The sequence below is a fragment of the Gossypium arboreum genome, chromosome 12 (assembly GCF_025698485.1).
Source record: "Gossypium arboreum isolate Shixiya-1 chromosome 12, ASM2569848v2, whole genome shotgun sequence".
NCBI classification, from domain to species: domain Eukaryota; kingdom Viridiplantae; phylum Streptophyta; class Magnoliopsida; order Malvales; family Malvaceae; genus Gossypium; species Gossypium arboreum.
Window position 1 is genome coordinate 7,438,271 of NC_069081.1, and position 21,385 is coordinate 7,459,655.

Below are 21,385 nucleotides of genomic sequence, written 5' to 3' on the forward strand. Positions count from 1 at the left end.
ACCAATATTGATTTTCAGTAGGCACATGCCTTAATTCAACATTGTCTATTCTTTCCTAATTCACAAATAAAATGATGACAAATATATATATGCGTTATCACTGGTTTCTTCAATATATTGATAGCACTAGAGTTGTCATAGTAAGTAGTTGCCACAAGTAGTGCCACTTGAAAATCTTCCATAATATTTTTCATCAAAATAAGTTAAGCACAATAACTTCTAGTAATAGTGAACTCTACTTCAAATATTGATAAGATATTGAAGTTTATTTCTTGCTGTACCATGAGACAAGATTTGACCCCAAGTAGAAACAACCTTTAGAAGTGCTCTTCTTATTATCCATATTGCTAACCCAATCAACATCACTATAACCAAAAAAGCTCTTTAAACTATCTTTTGAAAGTTAAATCCCTAAATCTAATGTTTCATTTACATATATGATAATACGTTTGTCTACTTTAAGATAAGCGTCATTGGGATTGATTGATATTTAGCATATATTCTAACATTGAAGAACAAATTTGGTTTACTTGTTAAATATAATAGGCTATCTATCATGTTCCAATAAGTAATAGGAACGATTGGCACTCATTTTGTATCTGTGTTAATCTTTTCACTTGTAGACATTGGTTTTCATTTTTGTCTTTTCATTCACTGGGCCAAATTTCTTTACAGAGTCTTTAGCATACTTTTTCTTGTAAAATAAAAATACCATCATCTTATTGGTTCACTTGAAAACCAAAAAAGTATGAAAGTTCCCCTACCATGCTATCTCAAATTCATTCTTACATCATCTTCATAAAGTTATCTTTGGTATGGGTAGAGGTTGATCCAAAAATAATATTACCAACATCTATTTGAGGAATAATGGTGATACCACTGTCTCCTTATGAATAAAATCTTGTTTACATAACCCCCTTTGATAATCTTGATAAAGAATGAACTAAGATAGTCTCTTAAACCAAGCACAAGGGGTTTCCTTCAGCCCATAACAAGCGTTACTAAGTTTTAACATATGATTCGGATACTTAGGATCTTTAAATCCATTTAGTTGAGCCAATACACCTATTCCTTTAAGAACCCATTTAGAAAGGTGCTCTTAATATCTATATAAAACAGCTTGATGTTGAGATGAGTGGCAATTGGTAGTAACAACTTGATTGCTTCCATTCTTGCAAAAAGGGAAAATGTCTCATTAAATCTGATCCCTTCCACTTGTGTATATCCTAGAACTCATAGCCTTGATTTATTGTGAGTGATATGACTATTTTCATCTTTCTTGTTTTTTAATATCTACTTTGTTCCAATGATATTGCAGTCTGATTTTTTAGGCATAAGCTTCCATACTTCATTCCATTCAAATAGGTTTAGTTCCTCCTACATAGCACGTTTCTAGTCCTCATCTTTCAATCTAAGAAGTGTAACATGCTAGTCTCATCATGTCTTTATAATTAGCTCTTAGTTTTCCTCTAGTTCTTACAATATCATTGGGATTTCTAATAACAACATTAACTAAGTGGTTCTTTCTTACTCTTTAAGAGACTTGAGGTTGTTCAACATTATTAATTTGATCAAATTCTTTGTTGGTAACATCAACTTCATGAATTTCTACAACAATCTCTTGTGTATCATTTGTAATGCTAAGAGTAGTTGCAACTGTGTCTGAGACTACTTATGTCACTCTCTCATCTTCAATAAGCATCTGAGTGGATCTGTCATTGAATATCACATTGGTTGATTCCATAACTATTTGAGTTCACTTGTTGTAGACTCTGTAGGCCTTGTTATTCCTAGAATACTTCTGAGAAGATTCCTTCATCACTCTTTGTATCATGCTTTCCCTGATGCATTTAATCTTTAAGTATATGTACTCTTAAAAACATGAAAGTACTTGACACTTGATTTTCCTTCTCTCCATATCTCAAAAAAAGTCATCATTGTTTTTAGTTTAAGTAAATCCTTGTTGATAACATAAACAGCAATGTTAATTGCTTCAACCCAAAATCGGTGAGATATGTTCTTGTTGTTGAGCATTACATAAGCTATCTCTTGAATGATAAAATTCTTTCTTTCCACCACATTATTCTTTTGAGAGTTTTAGGAGCTGAGAACTAATGCCTAATTCATTCTTCATCATAATAGGTTGCAAAATCTTCATTCTCAAACTTTTGGATGTGATCACTCCTTACCCTCACAATCTTTCCCATCCACTATCATTTATTGTTAATAAGCTTTTTGTAAGCTTTCTGAATTCAGTGAATGTCTCAATTTTTTCTCTCAATAATCTCCTTATTTATATATTAAGTAATCAACCCCATACATCATACTTCTTGCCTCCTAAGCTCTCTGTCCGCATTGGATCAATTAAGTCCCTATAAAGTAACTCTAGTGGACTAGTTATAACTATGTAAAAGACTCTCTTTGTTGTTTGTCTTTCAAATGGTCACTATAAACTTTTGGTATGTCTCCCTTAGATTAGGACTTCCTCTCATGGCATCATAAAAAACCAAGCATTATAAGCTTTTGTAATAAACATGACTAAGTTGTTTGTGCCACAATTCAAGTTTAGAGTTAATTACCTTGTTACATTACAAAGGTTTAATCGATCTATAACAATTTTCAAATGTCTTCACACCTTCCATTATATGCTCATTGGAATGACTAATAACCAAAAACTTGATTTTAATGAATTTAACAAGCATTCCCTTATCACATAACTGACTGATACTGATCAAGTTGACCTTCAACAAGGAAAACATTTTGAAGCCTTGATATTTCATCTACATTCAAGCTTCATTTCCCAGTGATCCAGCCTTTCTTGCAATCTCCAAAGGTTACACAATCCTTATAGGTTCCCTTAAAGTTAGACAAAAAGAATTTGTTACAAGTCATTTGGTGAAAACATCTACTATTAAAAAGCTACACATAATATACACTGTCCTTTACGGATTGATGAAAACTAACAAACATTTTGATCCTTCATTCTCCATACAATATTTTATTTTTGTCTTCAAGTAATGCCATTAGTAGTTGGAGCAGCAACTATATTTGCATGTTCCATTGTCAGGTCTCTAAATATCTTGGCATATCTTGGCTTAATGTGTCCAAACACTCTATAGTAGTAGCACACAATATTGTGATGTTCACTTACTTTCTTCTCGGTATGAATCAACACTTGATTTTTAGAACATTCACGATGGTTAACATTATTAGTTGTTTTAACACAAAAAAAAAAAAACTATGAAAGTCTATAAAAAAAACCCCTTTACTTTCTTATCAAAGTACCCAAGGCTACCTTTTCTTGGACTCCTCCTTCCAACAACAAGTATTTCATCAAGTTTCTCACTACTTGCATTTAAAAATTTCCAATATAGACTTAGTTGTTGTAAGATCCTTTTGTGTAGCCTTCAATTGAGCAGTTCTATCATCAAGAAGAGAATCATTTACTGCTTGATCAACTTATGATTCCTCCTTCAAACATGTATTCTCATAAATAAGTATGACATTAACCTCACATACTTGCTCCTATTTCTTCACCATAATCTTGTATGTTTGTAAGATTTTTGCATTTGAATCACCATTAGTGCCTTATTTAGTAGCATTAGGAGTATTAACTTTAGTAGTAAACTCCACATAATTGCTCACATGCTCCATGTCAACATTTAATTTCAAAACTACATGGCACCCATTATTAATCATTATACACTCTTATTAAAAAAGTTGTTTTTGCAAGCCTCTCACTTTGTGCACAACAAAGTGACCAAGTAGGCCTTAAAAAACCCGCTAAAACACATCTCTCAATAAACAGTTTCATCTTTTAGGAAAAATAAAAGCACTTTTACACAACCTACTTCTTATCGAATCACTCCAACAACATTAAGGCTCTAAAGCAACCCAAAACTTACTTTGCACAACACATCAAGGTTCCAAAGTAACTCAAAATTTTCTCAAGGCACCGAAGCAATCTAAAACCTACTTGCATGCCAAGGCAACAAAGTATCATAAAAACTACCTCGCGTAAAATATTAAGGATCTAAAGCAATCTATAAAGTTACCTCATATAGCATAGTAAGGATTTAAAAAACTTAAAATCTGCTCTATGCGCCACACTAAGACTCCAAAGTAACCTAAAACCTACTTTGTGCAACAGGCTAAGGTTTTAAAACAACTTAAAATATGATTTATATAGAATGCTAAAGCTCTAAAGCAACTTAAAAAAACTATTATGCATAGATATCAAAACTCCAAAGTAACCTCAAACTTGCTCCGTACAACACCATAAGTCTCCAACGCAATCTGCAACCAAAATTGCATAGAACACCCAACACTACACTCAACTCTAAACAAAAACCTAATCGAGCTTCTATCTTTTGGGGAATGCAACTAGTGCATCTACAATTAACTCCAAAAATATTCAATCCTCAACATAGACCTTGGTCGAGAAGATGTCATTATAGAAGAAACAGATAAGTTAATCAACACGTTAATTCCAAGATTATAAAATTTCCAATGAGTTCCCACTTGTAGGTTTAGGTCCTCGCCTAGCCACTTTATAACTAGCCTCCCACTAGGGGAACAATTGTTGTATCAACCTATAATGTAAGTTGTAGCTTAATACTGATGGGCCAAAGCCCGAGAAAAGTCTAAGCCCATAAGGCCTTTAACACACAACATTTCAAACTATCAAATAGGAAACAAAGCCATCTAGCATAGCAAATAGCTACCAAGACTTGGCAACCTTATAATGAAGCCAAGGTTGTAGGGCTAACAAACTTGCCACTAAGAAAAATCAATCAAGCCAATGCATCAGTATGATCAAGTAGACAATTAATAGCAATTCACAAAGCAACTATGCAAGCAGCATAGGCACAAAGTATAAATACCCAAGTACAACTAAAAGCTACTTTGCCTTAAAGTGTTATTTTTTTTTGTTTGATTGATCCTAATTTTTCTGTTGCTTAGTTGTTTTGGTTGCTTGGTTGGTGTTTGATGTGCATTTTGGTGGGACTCAGTAAGTCTGCAAATTTTGATAGGTTTCTAATGTAATGCAAGACTTGATTATTTTCTTGAATGTAATTATTTTCTTTATGGCAATTACATTTATTTAAAAAAAAGCTACTTTGTGTTAGTATCTCCGTTTCACTTTTTGTTAACTTAAATATCAAAATGCCTTTTGAAACACAAATTTCAGCACTCCCAAAATTCACATTCATCTAGCAAGAATATCCAGTCTCCTAGTCTTGTCGACCTCCATATAATTATCCATCTTCAATGGTGGTCTGAGCTTAAAATTCACATTCATCTTGCAAAAATATCCAATCTCCTAACACAATCAACCTCTATACAAAAACCATTTTTAAGCTCAGGACATCACTGAAAATACATGAATAAACATGTTCATCTAATGACATAATTTACTAAAGGTTTTCTACTCTCTAAATTAAACCATTTCCAAAATTTGTACTTAAATTCTCTTACTAAAAATGCAAGACATCTTATCACCATATGAGGTAAAAGTTTTTCCAATTGTAGGCGAAAATGTGTGGAAACTGCATGTTAAGAGGAAAAGGTTACTATTATTCTATTATTGTCACAACTCTACTCATTTGGTATGTATGTATTTGTCATGGTAAATCGGTAATTACCATTCAATCCAAATTCATTCGTGCAAGACAAGTAATTTCCATGAATGATCAAGCCATGTTTTTCTATGGTGAAAGACAAGATATTATTGTAACATTTTTTGGCAATAGTAATTTCCTTTTAAATTGAAAGTTGAACCTTTGAAAACAAAAATGGAATCTTGTGAATGAGATGACAAAGCTCGTTTAATTTTTTTAATAAATTGCAATAATTGCACTTGAAATATATTTAAATAATTTCCATTTTAATAAATTTATTTAGTCTAATGTTCAATTTTGGCCTCATACATTTACATGTAATATAGTCATTAAAAGTTATTAACTATTCTATTTAATATAATAATATATTAAGTGACGTAAATAAATATGATGGACAAAAAAACATAAGTACAAAATATGTTAGTTACAGAAGGTTTAAATTAAAAGCAAATTGTCCAAACTAGAAAGCAATATTAAATATAAATAAGATGCAGAGAATCTGAAGGCTGAACATGCAAGGCAACCAACATTTAAACCTTTGGTTTCATCAAACTCAAGTCTGAAGAAGCTCTGGAGGGAGATTTTATTTTATTTTTTTGATTAATTTTCATCCTTTATTTGAAGGGGTTGTAGTAGAAAGGAGAGAGAAATGAGAAAATTGTGATTGGTTGCTGAAGTGGGGTCCTAAGGTTTTCCATAGATTAGAGAGAAGATTCTTCGGTGTTCACGCGCGTAGCTTTGGGAGTTTTTAGTTTATATAATATCATCGCCAAAGACAGCAACAGAAACTAGTGATGATGATAAAAAAAACAGAAATGCAAGTTGGTTTTCTGTAATATATTTTCTACTTGTGTGGTTGGGGTCTTGTGAGAAAGGAAAACAAAAGGGTACATTCATCCAAGAACAGCCACCACATCTTTTGTTAGATTAGGTTGTTTCACTCAAAAGCCTATACTACATACTACACAGTCACAGAAACCTAAACTACCAAACTGGGATTTCCTCATAGATTCTTTGTAAGGTGAGTCGCTTTCTTTTCTTTCTATGTTTATTTCTTCTTTGTATTTGTTTCTTTTAGCTTTACATTTAAACACTACAATGATGTTGCTTGTGTGATTATTGTATTGTGGAAAGCTGATGTTGGGAGTTGTGGGATCGAGTCAACTAAAGTTTGAGTTGGTTTAAAAGTAGAAATGAAGATATAGTTTTCATAGTGAAATGCTTTGCTTTGCTTTTCTTAGTATATAACTATGAATGAAAAATATGGTAGGTTTCTTCCTCTGAAATGCATTTCTGATTGCAGTTCAATCAAAACAAATTTTTGTTGATACGATGTTTCTGCGCCTCCGACAGATAGGGTTTTTGGATACTGGCAAAAGGAAACTTTCCTGGAAGTTCCTCTTTTTGTTTTTCATCTTTACTGTGGTCATGATACCGCTTGCAATTCGAATGTAATAATAAGGGCTCTGCTTGAAGCAAATTTGAAGCCTTTCCAACATGGAAGGTGGTGGTGGTGGATTTTCACCTAATTCTACTACCTTCGGGAACTTGTCTGATGCTGCCATGGACTTGGATTTTATGGATCAACTCTTGGTTGAAGGATGCTGGTTAGAGACTAGCGATGGCTTCAACTTTATGCAACCTACTCCTTCAACATCTACCCCTTCTCCTCACTGCTTCCCTGTATCCGGCTCTAATACTTTTCCTTTTACCATAAACCCTCATCAAATGCATCAAGGAGAGACAGATATGCAATTTGCTCCCTCTCAAACCGACAACCTTTCTAAAACACGGTCACAAAATTGGGGTGGTGTTGGAAATGCTTCATCTTTATCCCAAACTGGAAGCTTTATAGTTGAAGGCACTGAGATGGGCAGTAGATGGTGGATAGGGCCTAAAGCGGAATCCGGTTCTTCTTTATCTGTGAAAGAGAGACTAATGCAGGCTATAGGATATTTGAAGGAATCTACAAAAGATAGGGATGTTCTTATCCAAATCTGGGTGCCTGTTACAAGAGAAGGTAAGCATGTTCTTACTACTGAAGGCCAGCCTTATTCTGTTAACACAAATAGCAAGTCTCTCAAAATCTTTAGAGATGTCTCCAAGTCCTATAACTTCCCTGCTGAGGAGGATTCAAATAAATCGGTTGGGTTGCCTGGCCGTGTCTTTTTGGGGAAGTTGCCTGAGTGGACACCTGATGTTCGTTTCTTCAGAAGCGAAGAATATCCGCGTGTTAGTTTTGCACTAAAGTACAATGTTGGTGGATCTCTAGCTCTTCCTGTTTTTGAACGAGCCAGTGGAACTTGCTTGGGTGTTGTTGAGGTTGTCACAACTGCTCAAAAGATCAATTATCACCCAGAACTGGAATACGTCTGCAAAGCTCTCGAGGTCTCTATTTTTCTCTTCTTCTACTTGTTCTTCTTTGTTTATCATCTGAAGGAACCTTACGAATTCATTTGAACATTGTAATAACTAGCTACAATGCTTGCAGTCTATATATTGAATCTTAGGACTTGTTTTTATCGATAATAGTTGTCTTTGTACTCATATTGCATCTGAATATACATTTAAATAAAGCATATCTGTTTGCAGGCTGTTGATCTAAGGACCTCACATAACTTCAGTCCTCCTAATGTTGAGGTAAAAGAATGGTATCTTAAAACTATAGTTTCATGGTTCAAAATTTTATTACTCATTTCTGAGACCCTCTATATCCACAGGCTTGCAATGAGTTGTATCAAGCTGCATTGCCTGAGATAGCTGAGGTTCTAAGATCTGTCTGCAAGATATATAAGCTGCCTTTGGCTCTGACATGGGCCCCATGCCTCAGTCAAGGTAAAAGTGGATGCCGACATTCAGATGAGAACTATTATAATTGTGTTTCCACCGTGGATGCTGCTTGCTTCGTGGCTGATGACAAATTTTTGGGCTTCCTTGAGGCATGCTCTGAGCACCACCTGTTCAAAGGCCAAGGAATAGTTGGTAGAGCATTCACAACAGACAAACAATGTTTTGCAACTGATATAACTGCCTTCAGTAAGACAAATTATCCTCTCTCTCACCATGCTAGGATGTTCAAACTGCGTGGCGCATTAGCTATTCCACTACAAAGCATTTTTACTGGATTGGTTGAATTCGTTTTGGAGTTATTCTTCCCAAAAGATTGCCATGAAAGCGAAGCACAGCAGCAGATGCTGAACTCATTGTCCAGTTTTATGCAACAGGCATGCCAGAGCTTGCATGTTGTTATGGACAAGGAGCTTGAAGAAGAAGTGATACTGCCCGTTAAGGAAGCGGTAGTTGCTTCTGATGGGATATCAGACAAAGAAGAAATTAAATTTAAGCTTTCTTCTCCAAACGAGAACTCCCCAGAGGAGTCATCATGGATTGCCCACATGATGGAGGCCCAACAGAAGGGGAAAGGTGTTTATGTCTCCTGGGAATATCAAAAAGAAGAACCAAAAGAAGAGTTCAAGATGACAACCAGTTGGGAAGAAACTCGGCAAGAGTTATTTAATAAGCAGGTACTTTCAGATTTTGGGCTGCTTCATCAAAATGCTGGAAGCATAGGTAGTCTTGAGGGAGGAGGTGGTGACTCCTCCTCATCTGGCGGACGTCACATTTTAGCACGTAAAAAAGCAGGTAAGAAGAGACGAACCAAGATGGAGAAGACAATCAGCTTGCAGGTTCTTAGGCAGTACTTTGCAGGGAGTCTTAAAGATGCTGCTAAAAGTATTGGTGGTAGGAAAATATTCCATTTATACTTAGAAGCCTCACATTCTTTTTTCACTTTATGTTCAACTAAACATTACTTAGTATATCGAAGTAACTACCATTAGTTATTCAAATAATCATACAGCTCGTGAAATTTTACCACATATAAATATCACAATTTAAGCTTAAACGGTCGATCTTTCTCATGTCCTACCTCTTCTGCGCAATCTATTGTTGGTGAACCAGCTGCGACAGTGCTTCTCTCTTTGAAGCTAGAGATCGATTTAGCCTAGTGTATGCATCAATATATAAGGTGTCATATAAGTTCATACCGATATACTGAAAGGTTAATTTTAATGTGATATATCTGTGTCATACCTCATTTTGGAGTGATAGTATAAACGCCCTTGACCTCCATGCATTAGCATTTCGATCTATTTCTCTTTATAATGTGTAAAAGGACCCAGCTCACTTGGAGTCGCTTACCGAGTTTACTGTATTGCAGTGTGCCCCACTACTCTGAAAAGGATATGCAGGCAACACGGGATCACTCGATGGCCTTCTCGAAAAATTAAGAAGGTAGGCCACTCTTTAAGAAAACTTCAACTTGTGATTGACTCGGTCCAAGGTGCTGAGGGTGCCATTCAAATTGGATCCTTCTACTCAAGCTTCCCCGAACTGAGCTCACCAAACTTTTCTGGCAAGGTTCCTTCATCATCCAAGATAAGTAACCAGTCAAAGCCATCAGAACCTCAAATTCAGAGCGGCGTGCTCAGCCAAGGAGCTGCTGCTGCTGCTCCAAAGTCTCCATCTTCTTCATGTAGCCAGAGTTCTGGTTCAAGTACCTGTTGTTCCACTGGAGCAAAACAGCGTAGTACCAGTATAAGCGCATTGTGTAGTACAGACGGGTTGACAGTGGAGAACCCCGAAGGAGCACTAAAGAGAGCTCTCAGTGATGCTGATTTGCAAGCCTTGAATCAAGAGGAGCCAAAGCTTCTTGCAAGATCCCAAAGCCATAAAACATTTGGTGAGCTACCTAGTTTTGAGACTAAACCTCCCTTGCCAAAAAGTGGTGGCCACAAATTACGAACCGCGGGTGCCATAAAAGTAAAAGTTATGTATAGAGAAGATAAGGTACGGTTGAGTTTGCAACCAAGCTGGGGTTTCAAAGACCTGCAACAAGAGATTGGTAGGCGTTTCAACATCGAAGATGTCAGCAGAATTGATCTCAAATACTTGGACGATGACGAGGAGTGGGTTCTTTTGACATGTGATGCTGACCTTGAGGAATGCATTGATATATATAAATCATCCCAAAGCAAAACAATTAAAATCTCCCTTGAACAAGCTTCTCATCCGAATCTAGGAAGTTCATTTGGTAGCAGTGCCCCATAATAACGCCTCGGGATGGATAGTATAACTTGATGGTTGTAGCAGTTTTTTAGGAACATATGATTTATTTCCCACATATTAGTGTAACCAACATTTATGTAATCTAATTAGTCAACACTTGGAATTATACTGCAGTAACTAGTTTAGACGTTCACTTGATGATTTGCTGTATTTCCGTGTAATATTGATTCATTGCATTCAAGGACAATTTGCAAAACCTGCGACATATATTTACTACACATTATGCATGGATTTATATGTTGCGCCACATGCATGACTTTACGTATCCATGACCAGATGAAGAGTACGTTTTAAAAAGGTAAAAGTCGATCAAATTAATCTCATCACTTTCTCGATATAATATTTATTGTTTTAAAATATCATTTTTTTCATTTATAGTTCCGTATTTAATACATTAAAAAACAAGCAAAATATAACTATTAAATAATAAATATTAACTCCATTAAAATAGGACTACCAAATACCTCCATCGTTTTTTTCTTTAAAAGAAAAGAATGAAGAGTAGGGGTGAATCCAGGCAAGATTATTCTAGCTTGAAGCATTACAAAGGCCGAGGGTTGCAATGGGAATTTCCCCGGGTAGCTAATCTGTGACTGCAACATTTTATCCAGTTAAAGGGCAATATTTAACAATAATTTTTAACGATTTTAATGGCGAAGCATCTGAAGAAACTTCCTAAAAATTACACAAACCAACTTAAGCACTAGTGGCCCATTGCATCATCAAAAGTCTATTCCAAATGAAGAGTGGGAAATGTAAGCAAAGATCGTTCCAACTCTGTCGCCCATGGGCATGCCTACTAGGAACCAAATTTATTGACAATGAGTAAACGTTTCCACAATAACAATAACAAAAATGTTTACCAGTGCTCAGATTAGATACGCAGCAGGCATCATCTCATGTCTAAGGTACAAGGATACCAATAGTTTATGAAACAATTAACTCGCTTTTCAACTCAAAACAGCTCCACATGATGCTAATGTTACACAACATTGGCCCTCAATTATTTCAATTTTGAGAATAGAGTTTGTGCAACCTGCATTCCACCAACCCGGTATCAGGACACAGTACACAGTACACAATATCACCTAAATGAAACTAAGGTAAGCTACTTACACATTTATCAATACAAGCCCAATAATCAAAATATTGACCAGTGCAATGCTTGTGGCCACTTTCGTCACCTTCGATTCTTTTAACACATGCCTGCAGGAAGCAACTTGTGTAAGTTGATGTATAGTTCAGAATGTAGCAGAAGATTGTTCTAAAAAAGAACCAAGTATTTAGGACAAGAAACATAATGTTCATAGGAGGTGAATGTGAGTGTCTGGGTGTGACGCCTATTATTTTCAGATTTTGCCTTAATCTGTTTTTTGTGAAACATCAAGTTGGGTCTGGCTCAATAGAAGAAAACAACTTGCATTTTCCTATGGTTTCACATATATACAGACATATCCCAATAATTAGTTCTGGCTGCAAGCTTTTCTTGTGGTTAAAATGGGGTTTCAAAGAAGACAGAATGAAACCAACTCCTTAAAGAACTAACTCTTTCTTTCCCCTTTTTCTGGTGTTCGGCCAAACAATCACCGACTGTTGAGAAGGTAGAATCTTCTTCCTTCAATTTTCCTCCAACAATGAATTTCTCAGTATAGCCACAAAACTTCAAGAAAATCATATGAAAATATAGGGAGGCAGATTAAAAAACAAGAAATAAAGGAGTACATATGCCAGTTTTATAGGATCTCCCAAACTGATGCATTATATACAAACAGCATAGCATTTCTGCAGAAATGAAGTTCTGGGTTGAAGTAGGAAATGGGATGAATTTGAAGAAAAGTTTGCTAGCATTATGAAATTCCAATATGTAAAGAATAAAACAACACGCATGAATTAATACTTGTAACAGCAATGATCAAACTCATATATTTGAAAGAATGGTGAAAAAGATTCAAAAAACCTAGCTCAGTTTGCAAAACAAATCATTTATAACAAACCTCATAAGCACGAAGTTGTTTCACACATTTAGGCTTGCAACCCTCTTCAAGATACTTCTTTTGATCAACAGGTTCCTCATCCGCCCTAACATTTTTAAACCATAATAGCTTAGATATTGACATAGTATTGAAAGGCATTCATAACTTTGAGGAAAAATAACATCACTGTTTCTTAAAGATAAAAATGAAATCAGGAAGCAACTATGGACCATAACCGAAGTTAGACCATAAAAATAACAATAAGGAACTAAACATTTTCAGAATATACTTAATTTACGTTAACATCTACTGATATTAGATGATAAAAAAAACAAAAAAAAAAAACTTAATTTTGATATTTTAAGCTTTGATCATTGTTAATTATTTCTTTTCCAGTGGTTTTCAGGAGAACAGCCTATCCTATGCGTTCCCACTACTTATCCAATTGATTGAATTAGAGGGAAAAAAAAAAAGCTAATTTAATACCAAATTGATATCATACGAGATCATTTCATCTGAATATCCAAAAATACGATGATTGTTCAATCTGTTGCAGTGCCCATGTTGCCCCTTACAGATAACCCTTACAACCCAACAACATACTTTAATCACAAACTTATATAACAGATGCACCACACAGACTTTAGTCACAGTAGTGTGATTATTTCCTATACCCAAGAATGAATACAGATCAAGAAACAAATAGAGAAAATATTTAACAGCAGAATGCAAAACAAACTAAATTAATTAAGATAAAATATATCATCAAACTCACTCCACTTGCAAGCATATTATGAAAGAGATAGAAACATATGTATAAGGAAAAAAAAAATAGAAGCTTACATTGCAAATGAAATGAAAAATGTAACAGTGAAGAGCTTTGGAGGTCACCTGGTAAATGAATTACAAAGTCAACAAAATAAAGCAGAAAGTCAGCAATCAAGTAATTTTGCAAAACCCTAAATGGATAATGAAATATTAAAATTAAAACACACACAGACAAATACACATCAGATATGAGATTTCTCATTAGAAAACCCAACAATAAATCTATTAAACCCAAACCCTAGATTTACAGATCAAGAAAAATTCTTGATCGGCTATAAAAATATTTAAAAAAAAAAAACCATCCGTAAGAGATCAATTAAGATAAAAGTCTAACACGAGTCGACGGAAAAGAAAATATGGGAGTGAATACCTCAGGGATAGGAGCAGAAAATACTAAGCTACGGCTACCCTCTTTCCCTGCGGAAACTGCGAGTATAAAACAAACGTGACCTTAATTCAGACTTTAAAGTGCACCGGGTGCGTAGTACGCACCGTCTGCATTTGTTCAGTTTGGGCCTTTTCAAGCACATTGGGTCCTGAATTTAGTCTGAGTATAATTGGGCTCAATTTTTTAACAATGGGAGAGGTAGGAGGAATTCAACCAATTGGAGATAGGCTAAGCCACCGGAGGAAGTGCTTCAGTTTCTACACGATGATAAAGTTGGAGAAGATTCGCCTTGTTTATTTTATTTTTGTTTTATTACTTCTTTTGTACCAAAAAAAAAAAAAAGAAAAGCTAAGTAACTAGTTAGTTTATCCTGATTCAATTACAACATGGTTCACTAGAACGAAATAGGACTGTAATAGAATAATCATCTTCTGAAAATGAAATAAGACTATAATGGAATTGAACAGGTATAATTAGCTGGATGGAATGGGATGAGTATTGTGTTAGTATACATGCATTTGGTTAAGAGGAATATAAATGTAAGGGTAAATTATACACACAGTCACTTTTGTTTATCTTAGGTTACATTTCAGTCACTTATGTTTGAAATGTTACGTTTTAATCACTTATGTTATCATGTTGTAACATTTTAGTCATTGAGCAGTTAATTGTCGTTAATGGTATAACGGTAAGCTAATGTGGCACGTTAAATCATCATTTCAAATAAAAATTTTAGGTTAAATTATACAATCGGTGTCTATATTTTTTCATTTTAAGCAATTTAATTTTTTCTTTTATGTTTTTTAAACTTTTCCTTTTTTTTTTCTATTCTCTTTTGTTTTTCCCTCTATTTTCCTATATTCTCCATTTCTTTTAACATATCATGAAGTCGAATTGACAGCGAAAAAAGAAGTAGAAAGTCGTAAGTCATCATTACTTATAACCAATACCCATAAACCCATACCATACTTCTTTATAATCATTTATTATTATTAAATATAATTTATAATTCAAAATATACCTTCCAAAAATTTAGAGAATTTGTTTATTATTAGATAGATTAATTTATAATTTAATTGAAGTTTTAGTAAATGTTGGGTATTTGTTGAGATTGTGCTTAAAAAGGTGATCATGACTCACATTTCCTCTTGTTTTTCTGGAGACAGCAACATGAGGTTTTGTAATGTTTGTTAGATAGGGATGAAAGTTGTTGCTGACAGCTCAAGAGTGATTTGTCCTGGTTAAGAAATCTTATTCATATCGTATCGATAGTTGAGTTTAGTTGAAATGAGTAGCATAATAATTGTGTTTTATTTATTAATTAAATCTTTGAAAAATGGAATCGCAGTATGAATTGTTAGAATGATTTATGAATTAATTTGTAAAATGTAAGTTTAATGCGATGGAAATGATTAATTGAGGGAGCACTAAAATTTAAATTTTCCAAAGGACTTTGTGGCTATTGATCCATGATTAGATTATGTTAGTGATGAGAATGTATAATGGCCATGGATTTCGTCCAAATTATGCCAGCACTAGAATGCTCCAGTTTTTACTAATAAATCTGTAATATATATAAAGTCAGGAGTATATTGCTGAAATAATTATAATATTTAATTAGACTTATTAGTTAGAAAAGTTCAAATAAAATAGAAGTCGCGGTAATAGCACATTTAAAAATAAATTTAACTTAATAGAAATTGTGATAATTATACATTTAAAAATAATTATAATTACAATTACAATTATTAGTTAAAAAGTTGTACTAATTTTATCACATCCCAAAAATCGGGTTAGTGAACTGGATATGGAATTAGATTCATATTAATAATTAAGTAAAATATTAAAATAATAAACAAGATCAAAATTCAGGTAGGGAAATTAAAATTAAGTGTTTGATTGTTAATTAATTTAAAACAGATTTTAAATATGAAGCTAGTTTTGAAAATAATTAATGAAATGAGTTTTTAATTACATTTGGACTGGTTTGAAAGAGGGTGGAAATCTAAAGTGGTTAAAAGGGTAATTGCTCAATTTTTGAAAAATGATTGGCTATTTAAGCACCCCACGTCACTTTCCCTCCTTCATCTCTTCCATTTGAAAACTCTCTAAAAATCTCAATCTAAGTTTTCCTCTCAAATTAGCCAAACAACTCAGACTCTCTAACTTCCCAAACACCAAAATAACCTCCAATTTCAAAGAAAAAACTATGCTTTTTCCATCAATTTTATCATTGTTCTTCTCACGTTCATCCTCGAATTAGATCCATAGTTCGTCATTTTTAACAAATTGAGGTAACATTATGACTTTTTATGATCAAACAAAACATGTTAATTCAATTCGAGTGTGTAATGTATTTATTATGTATGCAAAGTGTCAGATCAATCCGGAGCTTCTAGAGCAAGGCAAAGGGCAAAGAGAAGCTTACCTAGCCTTTGACGTTTGATCGAAAGCAATCCGGTGAGTGATCCAAATAGCTACTTCTAAGCACAATTTAATGTGTTATTAGGGAGCTTAGGTTAGCCGAAACACCTATCCTAAATTCCAAGAGTAACTATCCCTATTTGATCTATTATCGTTATCCAAATCATGTTTATGAGATGTGATATGCTATGTTAATTATCATGAAATGTCAATGAAAATATATGTGATTATGACTGAATATGATATGAGCTTGCTGATATTTATGCACACGATATGAGATCAATGTGATATGACTCTTTAAGCATTATGTGAGCACTTAAAAGTGCCTTATATGAGATTTGATTAAGTGATATAGATATGTGTTATACGATATGTGCATAAAATAGTAAGTACATGTGTGTTTAAATGGATATGTTGGCATTGTAATCTTTTGGAACCATTGGATATCATTGGCATGTCATAAGATTGTGAGTACTCACCATTATTTGCTTATGAATGTGGGCATTGAGTGTTGAAAAATCGGGTTTGAAAAACACAACTGAAAATAAGTTTAAGGGAAAAACCAAAGTTTTAAATTTTTTCCCAAAATAAGAACTTGGTTATGATATCTAAAGTAAAAAAAAAAAAGAACACTTAATCAAAACTGTACATTTTTATTCATCTAGGATGAAAGCTTCGACTGAGTAGTCATCTTTGCTATCCTCAAACTCATGTCTACCGAGTGTGGGCTCGTTTCGAATCAAAAAATTTTTCACAAAATTACCAATGGAACAATTTTATAATTTCTCTAAACTTTGAGGTCAAGTTGAATTCAAGTGTATGAAAAATAATAACTCATAACTCTCTTTATATAAGGAGAGTTTTATAGAGTTCAATTTTGATTGAAATTAACCATTTTAATATTAAATTAATATAATACTTATCAAGATAAATATTAGATTAAATTTAGTATTAAATTTATTAAAGTAATAGATAATTTATCTATAAGATAAATATTAAATTAAATTTAATATTAAAATAATTATTTTAATATTAAATTAATAAAATACTATCAATATAAGTATTAAATTAAATTTAATATTAAATTTATTAAAACAATATTATTTTTGGAATAGTTAATTTGAAATCAAATTATCTGGTAGAGCCCTCGTAGAAATGTGATTCCTTTACTACTCAACCGTTGAAGGACCACCCGCCGACCATCGGAATGCCACTATTGCCATCGCCAACATTGTCGTGTCCAGTGGTGGCATCGCAAGTGCGACACCCTTACAGCACCCTGAGCCGGTTCGGTCTGGGCCTAATGACAGCCGGGCCGGTCAGATCCAACCATCGGTTTGATTGTCGACCCAATTTCACATACCAAGTCTGTTTGACCAGTTTTTTGGTCTCACTCTAGGTCTCATTTTGGGTTTTGGGGCTAATTTTAAATCTTAGGTCCAATTTTCAAGTTCAATGGCCTATTGAGCCAATTATTTGACTTGAAAATTAATTTTTTTAAAATATAATATTTATTTTAATTAATTTGATTAATTTAATTTAATTTCAAATTACTTTAATCAAATTCTCTAATTAAATAATTCTCATGATCTCCTAATTTAATTCCACATTGAATAAATCGACTCAATTAAATTATTTCTAAAGTCGTAGAGTTTTATTCTGATTCAAATGTTGAGCTAGAAAGGGATCAATTAGACATATACAATTAGGATATAGAAATTGCAATTATGTCCAGAAGCATCGCTCCGATAATTCAAAATTACTTAATCATTGAGTTAGTCCACAAGAAGTACTATGATTGAAAACTGCTTATTGTATATTCTTTACAAAGCAATTCATCTATCTGCTTTGTCCAATGACCTTGTTATGTGTGTGTTACCCTTATATGATATCCTTAATTCCTTTGAGTTAAATCCGTTCACTCAATAAAATCTTATTTTATCTAATTGTGACCATTATGTCTTCTTAATGATTAATATGATCACTGTAAACAAATGACTGTGATAAATTGCTTATTCGAGAATAAGTAACCCGTGACCACGTTCCATATTTATCAATCCACACAATGCCAATGAGATGATATTGTTAACTCTTTAATTGAGCTATGAATTCTATTATTGCTAGTAAATTCATGCCATACACAAGTCATGTACCCAACATATTGGCTATGGGCTCGATCATCTTTAGAGCGTAAGCCTCCATTTATATCAAAGCATATGAGTTATATACGCATGATTTGTGGCTAACTCAAGATTTAGGTAAATCAAACCATGAACTCACAAATGAATTCATAATTAATTCATCTTGGGCCCAGTCCAACGTACCATTCTTTAAATGAATACATCTATGTCTCTATCGTAAATTCAACTACTCCGATAGCCAAGACTAGACATCTCCTCAATTGAAATTATAGACGACATAATAATCCTTCTAATTATTTGAATCAAACGCTCACTTTGATTCTTTTACAGGATCACAGACTCGTTTAGATTATCTACTGATATAAGTTGTCTTTCTCGCAATGTAAATGTTCTTACAGTGCCACTCATCATCAGTTTTGAACTTAGACAATCAATAAACTAATATTTTCTTGTCACAATTTTTCTATGCATGCAAAATATGAAAGACAATCACAAAAGACATAATAATGAAATGTGAAATTAACGTTATTTATTTATTCATCGTTTAAATATATAGAAACAATTACATGTTTGCTACAATATGAGCACATTTCCCAACATTAAAGCCCCGGGACTGGTTTGGAGAGACAAGGGAATGTTGAACTTAACTCCATTCAATGGGATTGGTTAGTGTGTTTGGAAAGTGTTAGCTTCATGTTACATTTTTATGGGACTAGTATAGACTCTTTGAGTCATTTAGTGTGTTGAGAGATCCACTTATCAAATGCATATATGTTTGTACATTTTTCTTAGTCACAATATGTCAATATATCCATATGATTGATAGGAGTTATGCTTAATGTTATGCCATGAGTGAATGGATATAGTATGCTTTCTTATAACCTTGAGATTGTGGTTTATTTGTGGCCATTTTGAGCACTCACTGAGCTTGTAAAAGCTCACACTCTTATGTATATTTTATAGATAAATAGTTGGTTTGTTGGAGGAAAAATGAGTCATCCAAGCGATCCAAAGTAAGGCCAAACTTTCTTGAATATATATTGTGTTTTCTACTCTAATAAGGATGGTAATGTGGGAACTTAATTGGGGAGTTAGACTTTGATATTTTCTTGGGTTGTAATGGACATTTTAAGGAATGTTTATGGACTTTTATAATTGCTTTTTAATCATTGATTGCTTGAGAATGTTGATTTTGAACATGCATGTTATGATAGTTTGAGTTGCATGATAAATGATTTGTATGCCTATAGGTGAATAATGACATAAATGTTTTTAGTGCATGCTAGATGTTGGAGCAACTTTTAAATGACTTATTGATATGAAATAGACCTTTGATTCACATAAAAATGTTGGTAATGTAAAGTTGGTATGCTAAGTAATTGATTTATGAAGTTAGAAATTTCATGTTAGCATAACTATTTACATTGAATGTTGAATTGTGTGTTGGTAAGTTTTGAAGTGTGTGTGAGTATGCTTAATATGATCTATGTATGTTAGATGATATGTTGGATTAGAGAAATTAGGCTAAATGTACGAATTGGTATGCTTGGTAATGTGACAAAATGTCATGTGCAGTTTTGGACTGTTTTCTGCAGAAATTGCAGACAATGTTGCGACAAAGAATGTTGCATGGTTGCGACGTGACATACTAAGTGATTGAACCATGTTTTGATAGTTTTGCAATATAGTCTTGATTTTTATACTATGCAATTAGAGTCTTTAAATGCGATGAGATTACTTGAAATTTTGCATTATTAAGTCTTTGGTTAATTTCATAATTATACTCTTGATTTAAAAAAAAATCAAAGTATTTTACTAAACTTACAAACTAGTCCATAAATCTTTGTTTTGTAATTAATTGAGTCTTTCTTATCGTTTTGAACTGTTTCTTTTAAATGTAGTCTAAGTTTAGATGCTTTAAGCTATATGTATGCTTAACTTGTTGAGTTATGTATGATTTGTTTATTGCATGAGAACAGATGAATTTACCATGTTGTTGTATTGATTAAAATAGCACAACGGAAACATGATTTAGAGTTCATATGTTTACCCTAGACTATATGATTGATGTTTATGCATGTAAATATGTTGCATGAATATTGTGAGGGGTGAACAATGGTTTTGTGGTGTATTTGATGGTCGGTAAGAAGAGTCACATAAATGGCTAATGTGACATTCTAGATTCGGATCAAACCGTCTCAATTAGGTTTGGGGCGCCACAAATTTTAAAATAAAGTTATTACTTTAATAGAACACTAAGCATGAAATATAGGAATAAATCTGTAAATACTATTCTTAAGTTTCTGATTGAGTTGGTTTCACGATTCAACCGTACACCAACTTGATTAAGGAAATTATGAAAATATCGTTTTATGATTACAATAAGTTATATTATTTTAAGGTACTTTAGCCTTTTTTATTTTAACAAAAACCAATAAAAATAAAAATATGTATATAGTGGGATTTAAACCCACCCAATTAGATTAATAAAACCTTAAATTTACTAGTACTAAACAAAAACTTTATTTTAATATATTTTATATATATTTATTTTAATATGCACTATTTATTTTCTCCATCGGTTGTATATTTATACTTAGTTTCATTTAAGCCCCTAATTGAGTTAATGTCACGAGTCAACATGGCACCAACTAGGTTAGGAAAATTACAAAATATCCTTCAATAAAATAAATTATATTATTTGAGGTTAATTTAGTCTTTTATTTTAACAAAACCAATTAAAATCCACATATGATGAGATTTAGACCCACGCCAATTATGTTGGTAAAACCTTAAACTTACCACTCAATTAAAACTTCATTTTGATATATTTTTACATTTTTATTTTAACATGATAAACAATTGTAGTATATTTAATATTGC

At 33.1% G+C, this 21,385-nt stretch overlaps 2 protein-coding genes and 1 long non-coding RNA gene across 3 annotated transcripts; 1 reads left to right on the top strand and 2 right to left on the bottom strand.

Annotated features, from left to right (window-relative positions):
• Window positions 1-6,093: 6,093 nt before the first annotated feature.
• Window positions 6,094-10,944, top strand: LOC108479483 (protein NLP2). Its single transcript, XM_053022728.1, has 5 exons — window positions 6,094-6,642; window positions 6,925-8,009; window positions 8,214-8,288; window positions 8,342-9,362; window positions 9,841-10,944. The coding sequence occupies exons 2-5, from the start codon at window positions 7,119-7,121 to the stop codon at window positions 10,728-10,730; spliced, it is 2,877 nt and encodes a 958-aa protein (XP_052878688.1). The 5' UTR covers window positions 6,094-6,642; window positions 6,925-7,118; the 3' UTR covers window positions 10,731-10,944.
• Window positions 8,171-9,915, bottom strand: LOC128285316 (uncharacterized). Its single transcript, XR_008275814.1, has 3 exons — window positions 9,714-9,915; window positions 9,550-9,624; window positions 8,171-8,578 (listed from the first exon to the last, which is right to left on the bottom strand). It is a non-coding gene; the product is annotated as an uncharacterized LOC128285316 (long non-coding RNA).
• Window positions 10,945-11,502: 558 nt separating the features above from the next.
• Window positions 11,503-14,026, bottom strand: LOC108479484 (cytochrome b-c1 complex subunit 6-1, mitochondrial-like). Its single transcript, XM_017782121.2, has 5 exons — window positions 13,920-14,026; window positions 13,565-13,612; window positions 12,743-12,827; window positions 11,865-11,954; window positions 11,503-11,784 (listed from the first exon to the last, which is right to left on the bottom strand). Coding segments are annotated over exons 2-5 (210 nt in total). The 5' UTR covers window positions 13,567-13,612; window positions 13,920-14,026; the 3' UTR covers window positions 11,503-11,751.
• Between the last annotated feature and the right edge of the window lie 7,359 nt (window positions 14,027-21,385).